The sequence below is a fragment of the Maylandia zebra genome, linkage group LG20 (genome assembly GCF_041146795.1).
Source record: "Maylandia zebra isolate NMK-2024a linkage group LG20, Mzebra_GT3a, whole genome shotgun sequence".
Taxonomy (NCBI): Eukaryota; Metazoa; Chordata; class Actinopteri; order Cichliformes; family Cichlidae; genus Maylandia; species Maylandia zebra.
Window position 1 is genome coordinate 34,059,418 of NC_135186.1, and position 9,381 is coordinate 34,068,798.

General features: G+C 39.7%; 1 protein-coding gene and 1 long non-coding RNA gene across 3 annotated transcripts in view; one reads left to right on the plus strand and one right to left on the minus strand.

The window, feature by feature from the left end:
- Positions 1 to 6,726, plus strand: part of fgd1 (FYVE, RhoGEF and PH domain containing 1) — a 41,561-nt gene extending 34,835 nt beyond the window's left edge. For both annotated transcript variants that reach the window (XM_004568161.3, XM_004568160.3), the window contains exon 18: positions 296 to 6,726. In XM_004568161.3, the coding sequence (XP_004568218.2) occupies positions 296 to 571 (276 nt within the window). In that variant the 3' untranslated portion in view covers positions 572 to 6,726. The remainder of the gene's footprint in view (positions 1 to 295) is intronic.
- Positions 6,727 to 7,422: 696 nt separating this feature from the next.
- Positions 7,423 to 8,820, minus strand: LOC143414256 (uncharacterized). Its single transcript, XR_013094767.1, has 3 exons — positions 8,666 to 8,820; positions 7,659 to 7,739; positions 7,423 to 7,545 (listed from the first exon to the last, which is right to left on the minus strand). It is a non-coding gene; the product is annotated as an uncharacterized LOC143414256 (long non-coding RNA).
- Positions 8,821 to 9,381: the final 561 nt, after the last annotated feature.

The window sequence follows — 9,381 nt, forward strand, 5'->3', positions numbered from 1 at the left end:
AGAATTTCAAGTTATTTCTCAGAAGTCGGATTTACTAAGATGAAGTTTGGAGATAATATCCCATAATTTTGATTTATGGATGATTTATTTGCAGTGGCAAAAAAAGCTTCCATACTTCTGTGAGGTCACAGGGAATAACTCTTTGTTTACATTATCAACCAATCAGAACACGGCAGACAGAAAATTATGATGGTGATGGAGGCTTCCAGTTTCTGTTCTGACTGGTCTGGTCTTTGACGTTGGGATGAAATCGAATTACACCCTCAATGAACTCAATTTATTCTTTTTCCCACAGGATGTGAAGGCGCAGCGCAGCGTGCCTCTGATTGGCTTCGAGGTCTCTCTGCCCGAGTCATGTGACCGCCTGGAGCGACGCCACGCCTTCAAGATCTCCCAGAGCCACCTGACCCTCTACTTCAGCGCCGACGGGGAAGAGCTGCAGCGGCGATGGATGGACATCCTGTCCAGGGCTGGGAGGGGGGAGGAGCTTCAGTTCCACCGACCAATTGTGGAGAGTCTTGAGGAGGAGGGGGAGGAGTTTGCAGCTGTGGCAGAGGAAGAAAACACGTGATTCTGTAGGACAAGGAATGATGGCGATGATGAAGATGGGGGCCTTTAAATGAGGATCAGTTGGAAACCAGAAAAGAAAACAAACTGTTGTAGCTAAAATATCTCACACACACACACACACAAACACACACACACACACACACACACACACACACACACACTCTGCTCTCTCTGTGTATTTAAAGTTGCGTGGTTCGTCTGCATGATTCCTCCCGGCTGTCCACACGAGTTGGCGTCTCTCACTCTTTCTCTCTGTCTCACTTCACCTTTTTCTAACCAGTGTTGAATCGGCGTAGTGGGCGGAGCCTCTTCTGACAGTTGTCTCTCCTTTGAACAATCACGTCACACTCATTCGAGTGTCCTGCGTCACCATTTTCTTGATTTCAGCACTCCCACGAGCCTCAGCTTCATCCGGAGTTATGACATCACCGTCGCGTCCTATTTGAAATATTTCGTCCACAAAGACCCGAAAGTGAAACGATGAGAGCCGTAAGGAGCACGTGCACCGCTCATTCGCTGGTTTTTAAGTCATTATAGTAACAATTCAACATTTTTCTCCCTGCTGTCGCGCAGATAAACCAGAAGACGCCACCTCTTGTTTGTGGCCACTTTTTGATACTTCACAGAATAAATAAAAATTCAGTATAAAAACGATCCGCACATGAATTGATAAGGACAAGCGTTATTACTTTCAGCTGCTGCAAACCCCGAAGCTCTCTGATTGGACGTTTCCTGGACTTGATCAACAATAAAGCACATCGAACCAACCCCACTGCAAGTCCTCCGCCGCCCACACTTTAAGTTCATGTAACCGGATTTCTGGTGAGAGTCTCTCGCTGGTTTGTAACAGGTTTGGTGACTGGGAGCAAATAAAGTCACATTTCCTCTACAAGTAATCAGAGGTGTTACTTCCAGGGACTCATGTTGAGAAATTTAACCCTGCGTGGGATAAAATCCTCGTTTAGATCTGGTGGAAAAGCTGGTAGAAGAACTGAGCTCCTCAGCAGGCGTCACAGGAAATGGAAACGACTTTTAAATAAGTGTGATGTGTCTGAGTCAAACAGCAAAAACAACGTTTCAGAACCACGTTAGTCTTCTCCTGATGTCGTCTCCCGGCTGGATTAATCCTCTATGAGCTCCTGAGCATCCACAGAACATGCAGAATGTGCTCCAGCATAAAGCAGAGGAAGAACCCACAAACTGCAAGTAAAAAAAATCCATATGAAGATTCAAAACACAGTTATTATTTTGTATAAACACAAATATCTGACAAAACAGAGAAAATGTCAGGAGCGAGTAATCCGAGCATCCTTAAACTCCCACTTATAGTCAGATGAAAGCTGATTGGTTGTGGAAGTGTGACTCAGGTCCTGATTGAGAACAACAGGCTCCAAAGGTCAGACGTGTGAATCCCAAATGTAAGGTGAGGATGTGAATAAGCAGCAGGTTTCCTCCCTGCGTTAAAAAAGAAGCTGAGCTGTGCTAAAAAAGGTCGATGGTGGGAACAGCAGATTTGAAAAACACAAAGGAAGAATTGGACCGATGTTTCCTTCATCAATGCACTTAAATGACTTTTGGATTTTTACCGCCAATTTACCCCAGTGAAGAAATTCTGGCTTTCAACTTTTCAACCAATTGGAGGAAAGCAGCAGTTCCTCCGCAGCAGCCTCTGCTGTTGAGGTTTTAGCTGAAGCTTTCCTGCCCTCTGCTGGTAAAGTCCGGAACTGCAGTTAAAAAAAATCCCTGATCCTGTTCCTCACAGACCTGCAGAAAGTAGCTCAACGTTTGAAGTTTTATTTAAACTTCTCAGTCTGAGATATTTTTTCATGTATTTATTTCCTGAGAGGATGATGTTTGTTTCTCAGAGTTCAAACAGTTTCTTCAGTCCGACAAAAAAAAAGCTGAATCAGACAAACTGGAAGTTTCTTGTATTTATTTATGCTTAACAACTGAAGAGGTGTTATTAACTGTTCAGTCTTCTGCACAATAATAATATTATTAATAATAATGAGTTAAATGTTGATGATTGATTTTCAGATTTTCTTTTGAAATTAGGATTTTCTGCTCTTGATCTTCAGAGGTTGGTATGAAAGGACTTTGTATCTCCTGATTTTGACCAAGAAACTCTTTCTGATGCAGATACAGTCTCAGTTAAAATGACTAAAAATAAACATTTTGACTTCACATGTTCTGATTTTGACATAATGTCCTAAATTTAATAGACAGTTCTGTTAATGTTTCATTATTTAATCTGACTGCGGTACAAACGGCAACATTTTAATGTAACACTTTGCATTCAGGAAAGAAAAGCCTTTCGAGGAGGTTCTCGTGTAAATATGATTCAGTTTTTATAATTATTAGGTATGTAAGTCATGTGGTCCTGTTAAACTACAACCTCCAAAATACTTTGCTTTTGTGAATGCAAAATGTCAAACATATAATTTGGAAGAAGAAAATGTTTATGTGGAGCTGAAAGGATTTATTTTGAATTTCTAGCTGCTCCCAGTGTCTGATTTTTGTGTTTTTTAATGGCAGTAAAATGACTATTTTGGATTTTTAGATTGTTGATTCAGACATTTGAAGACCTGGACTCTGAGAAACTGACGTTTTCTGACTTTTATTGACCAGAAGATTTATACGATATAAAAAATAATAATGGAAATAATCGTCCAATGAAAGGACTCTTACGATGATGTTTTTTGGATGTATAAAGTTTGGATGTTTTTAAGGACAGAGTCTCTAACAGGTCCTGGACCGGACTGCGGACCTTCACGTCTCTCTGGGTCTGACCCATTCAGTATTTTGTTTCCTGAAATGAATCCAGCGATTAGATGGAGCCGATCTGAACAGAAATCAAAAGAAAAACGAAAGGCTTTTGTTGTTTTTCTTATTTTGACTTGCAGTGGTTCAGTATTTCTCTCTCTGTCTCTATAAACACATTTTGGACAAAGTGTTTTGATAGTGGAAAAAAAAGCAGATATTATGAATATTATTGTTACACTACGATGAACTGAAACGACTTGTTGTTGGATATTTCTGTGTTTATGAGTCTGGATTGTGTTGATGTTTGCTTGATGCAAGTTGATGCAAGAAGAAAACAAAGTAAAGATTTTGTAAATATATAATTTATTCTCCCGTGACCCTGTCAGGTCATGTGACTGTGTAAAGGTTAAAAGGTTAACGCTTGCTGTTCCTCCGCACAGCCAGAGCCACGCAGACGGTTCGAGGACTGATGGGGTGAAGGTTAAAGGAACAACCTGACGTTTCAGTGACGTCTGTAGCTGTGAGATCGAACACTGGAAGCAGGGGGAACCTGTTAGCGTAGAAAGGAAAAGAAAATACTGCCCGGCCAAAAAGAAACGTCACACACTCTTATGGTTTTCTGGACCGCCTTTAAATTTGTGGTTTGTGTCGACAAACCTGTGCATTGTCACAACACTTATTTCCATCCAGAGTTGTGGTCATTTATTGACAGCAAGGTCTTTGATGATTGAAGATTCGAATCCCTGTCTTAAAGATTCGGTTATGGTCTGGACTCTGTGGTGGACAATCTGATTTGAGCCCGATGCATCCTGGCAAATCCAATCATTGACGTGGTCAGCTGACCTGTTCTAGGTCACGTAACATTGCTGAACCATGACCTGACCAACTGAAGAAACCCCAGATCATAGTCGTCATGACCTTTGTCCAGTGCTCCAGAGTCTGATCTTTATACTCCCTAACAAATCAAAGCCATTCTTTTCAATTAGCTTCACCAATAATTGTTTTCCTTAAGGGGACACCGATGTTTTGTCCCAATCACTGCGTGTGGAAATAGATTTTTTTTACACGTTCACCAAACGTTGAAAGTGACAGCCGATCCCAATCGTTCAACACATTTTTCAGACCACGTATCTTTTTTAAAGATGATGGTTCAACACTTTCTGGATAATTCTTAACCCAGTTCTATGATTTTCAGTATCTCCTTTGCTTGAAGCAATAATTTGACCTTCTAGTAAGAAAGTAACGTGTTTTCCATGACCCAGGATACGTCTTCTGACACAGTTTTTAAAAAATAAGAAGCTATTAATCACTGGACTAATTATACAGAGGATGGCTCTTGCCCATTTGCTTATTGAACTCTAGATAGTGACTTTCTTTTTGGTTTGGCAGTGGATAAACTTATAAGATGGCTGGTAGAGAGGAGTGCAGTATGTCGATGTGGTGGTTATCTTTGAGCGGAGTTTAAAAGACGACGCTTTTCCAGGACAGCTTTCTAAAGTTTTCTGTCAGAATTGATCAAAATTCTGCTCAAGATGGTGGAAGTTGTAAAATTGGACAGGAAGAAATACAAGTGAAGAAAGTTAAAAGAAGTTGAAGAGTAATTGCAACAGGCTGCATGCAGCTGCTTTGCCTCGTTAACAGACTGTTAATCAGTTATTGGTGGTCGCTGATAAAGCTAAAATACCAAAGATGTGCTTGTTCCTGCTCCTCCTTTCACTTTCTGCTGGACCGTCACAGTTTAAAGGCCAAGCAACTCATCAAAAATCAGTCAAAATCATGAAACTTGTGTTAGTTATCGAGCTAATGACACGCAGCTGCTTTCTCTTAATGTAAAATGCAAATGAATAGGTTGGAAAAGCTAAGCTAACAGTTCCCCTTTGCTTCCACAGTTTGTGCTAAGCTACATGCTAACCAGAGCAGAATCTCTGGGAAGCGTTTCGTGATTCTGCATTACACAAACTTTCCTCTCAAAATGTGGAAGCTTTTCTTTAGCTTCTACCTCACCGCCTCGCTATCTGGTGCTCAGTCTGCACGTGGCTCTGGTTGCTACAGTGTGTTTTTTAGCGTGTTTTTGGCATGCAAAGCAGTGATAATGGAAGGAAATGGCCAGTAACTCAGCCTTATATAGCTCCCATCATCATCAACTGTTTTGATGTGGTGAAAAATGTGTTGCGTGGTCAATGCTTAAGTTGCTTCTTTTTGTTTGAGTTTTACTGAATCTTTTCTGTTGCCAGAGATCATTGCAGACTGGATTAAACTGTTCCTCACTGGTTCTGACGACAGTATATAAAGATGGACATAGCCACCATGAAGTTAGCCATTGGTTTGTGTGGAATCCATAGATACTGGATAATTAATGCTAAATAGCAAATTAAAGTAGTACAATTTCACTTAAAAAACAAAACATAATATGTATAAGATAATTTTATTACATGAAAACTGTCAATTTGGTTCACTCATTGGATTTGAATTTGTTGGCTGTAACGTCTTTGTAGAGATTCTTCTGCCAATCAAAGTAGGGACGCCTCTAATACTGACAACTTAAGTATAACTAAGTTCACCCCACTACAGTTTTTATAAAGGTTTAAATTAGCCACAGAGACCAAACCCATGTTGTGGACCAGGGCGTAAACATGTTTGTTTCTGCTGTACACTCAGACATTTTAACATGGGAGACTCACTGTTGTAGGCCGCCTCAAGTGGCCAGGTGAGGAACTGCAGTTTAAAAACAATGGGTACTTTTTTGGGTACTAAAATAGTTCAAGCATGCTTGGTTTGAACTATTTTAGTTTTTGAAGCAGTTTAAAGAAATATTTGTATCCGCCTCAGCCCCTGATGCGGTTTGTAGTTTCAGAGCAGTGAAATGCTGGTGCTGGTCTAGGATCAGTTATTCTGTCCAAAGAAGAGAAACTGGCTTCTGTGTAAAAACTCCTCTAGTTCTGATTTTTGCCTTACAGCTTCTGAACTCTTCTTTGTGCCAATTCAGATGGGTGTCAGTATTTAGCCTTTCAGTCTGCAGCTTTATATTTATTTGTTATTTTATTCCAAAGGTGTTATTACTGCTTTTATTGCTCTTTTTATTATTATTATTTTAATTTTTTTGTTTTCTTTGGGGCAGTTCTGATGTGATCACAGGGGCGTTTGTGCTGTGGACTGTTAATGGCTGACGTTCCCACACCTCTGGTGTAACAGCAGCACCGTTGTGTATTCTTCTCCTTCATGTTGTACTTAGAAGTATATTGTTATTATTGATTGAGTATTGATTGATTGCAGGTTATTGGTTAGTGGCCGGCCACTGCCTTCCATGCTGTCGATGTCTGTTTCCCATCATGCCCCCTCTGTAAGAAGATAAAATGACAAGTGTTATAAATAAAATAAAAGTATAAAAACTGATGTGAAATGTCTGTCTGGATTTTCATATGTTGTCACTACTACTGCTGACATATTCAGAAAACTTTATTGAAATGTTGGGCAAATATTTACAGCTGAAGCAACAGCAAAAACAACAGCGCCATCTAGTGATGACAAAGAGCAATACAGCGTAGGGAGTTGAAAACAGAAAACATTGAATACAACAAGTGAATAAAAGGAATAAAAATTGAGTTGTAAATGTTACAAAGTTTATTAAGATGAATTATATACATATTAATTGTTATATTAGTGAAAGGTCAGCTCATAAAAGTGCTTAATTAAGCCAGACCCGTCACATTAGCTGTAGAAATTAAATGTACACTAACCGACTGCATCATTAGGTTCACCTGCTCAGCTCCTTGTTAGTAAAATATTTAATCAGCCAATCACGTGACAGCAAATCAATTCATTTAGACATGGTCAAGATTACCTGCTGGAGTTCAAAATGATCCTCAGAATGAAGAAACGAGGGGAGTGAAGTGATGTTAAATGTGGCATTGTTGTTGGTCTGAGCATTTCTGGGTGGGATTTTCCCACACAACCATCGCTTCACCGATAACGGTCTAAAAAAATAGAAAATAGTGTCAGTTCTTGGGTAAAAATGTTCAGGTCAGAGGAGAATAACCAGACTGTTTTGATTAGATAGGAACACAAATAACAGCTCGTTACAACCGAGTTTTGCAGAAGTGCATCTCTGATAGTGAACCTTGAAGCAGAAGGACTACAGCAGCAGAAGACCGCACCACTCCAGTCAGATAACAGCAGGAAACTGAGGCTGGCGTTAAAAGAGGCCCACCGAAACTGGATAATAGAAAAATTGCTCTGATGAGTCTCGATTTCTTCTGTGGTAGGGTCAGAATTTGGTCCAAACAACGTGAAAGCATGGATCCAACCTATCCTGCATAATAGCTTACAAAGGGGTGAAGATATTTTTCTCGACACACGATGGACATCTGCTGACAAATCTATAGCCACTGCATGACGCAATCATGTCACTGTGGAAATCAGACATTTTAAATAAATTCAATTCAATTTCAATTCAATCTTTATTGGCAGACTTCATGTCCATAAAAACAAGACAAAAAACACACACACACACAACACTCCCCCCCCCCCCCAACACAAGGTACAAACCATTAAATATATATATGTATATAAATAAGTATCTAAAACATTTGTAAAAATATAAAACCATAATATACATAAAACACAATTACTTAAAATAAATCAATAAATACACAAGCACTTTAACCAGTGCTTTCTGAGACTGGATGAGTAACGGGAACCACTCAGTGCTAAAATTATACTGTTACTCGAACCATCCAGTCGTTCTCTAAAATTGAACATTAGCTTCCTTAAAAGTGCTTTAAAAGTCCAAACACCCAAAGCTACAAACATCTGGCTGGCACTACCACTTCTAGGTATCCTGCAAAGGATTCTCATCGCATCATTATATGCAACATGCAGCTTCTGCATGCTACATTGTTTGTAGGATGACCACATAAAAATAAATAAATCATATAATGACAAAAAGCAACTCCAAGGTTAAAAATGAAATCTTGAAAAAGTCATAAAATCAGGATAGAAAATCCTACTTGATGAAAAATTCCAGACAAAACTTCAAAATTGTGCATTTAAAAAAAAAATTATTTTAATAAGACAAATGTGCTTCTATAAATCAATTACAGACTGACTTCAAGCTACAAAACAAATCTCCAATCAATACTTCTGATTAGATGTAGCAGGACAGCGATGACGCAGTGTCAGTTGTTGTGATTGCATGTCTAGAAACAAGGTGACCTCCAGCAGCAGAGAGCATACCTGGACTTCTCTCAATTTATTAATTTTCGGGTCTAATTTACTTTCATGTTTAAGGTGAGCTGTAGTCTCTTTTTAAAGAGACTGTAAATGTTTTTCTTACGTCATCCTACGCTGATGTAAGATTTAGTCATCATTTTCTCTTAACTTTCCCCGCCTGACCGCTTCGCGTCGTTCCGGCCTTCTGATTGGACACTGTCCTGCCACTCTGAGCTCGGCTGATAAGACGTGCTAGGCTAACGTCACCCGGGGGATTTCCTCCCTACCCCCCCTGCTCCCTCCCCACTACCGCTTCCCGTAACAGTTGAGATAAAAACAAACAAAATGGCGGCTGCTCCTCTGTTCTGTAAGCGCCGAGCTTCAGCGGCAGCCGCTGATTGGTAAGGCAGCAAGCAAAGAAGCAGTTCTATTGGCTGGCGGTTAGCAGCGGAGCAGCTTATTGGTCAGCGGGAGATCAGTCCAGCCGCTCAGACCTGCCCCATCCAAACATAGAAATACAACGAGTAGAAAATACATGAAAACGTTTTTCAATTTAAAAAAACAAAACAAAACATTATTTTATCATTATTTTATCACCATTTGACCTTAGAACTGAAGAAACTTCTCGGATGAGAGGTGAAACGTCTTCAAGCAACTTAAAGAAGTCCAGACGCTTTTCTTTGCAAGCTCCTTTGACTACGACGACCTGGATGACTGAGAACCTTCACAGACACTTTATCAGATTGTTTATTGTTTAGTAATTTTTTTAATCAATACTATTTTTACTGCAAAATTTAAAATAGTTTTTGTTGGTTTGTTTATTATTTTTAATAACCACAG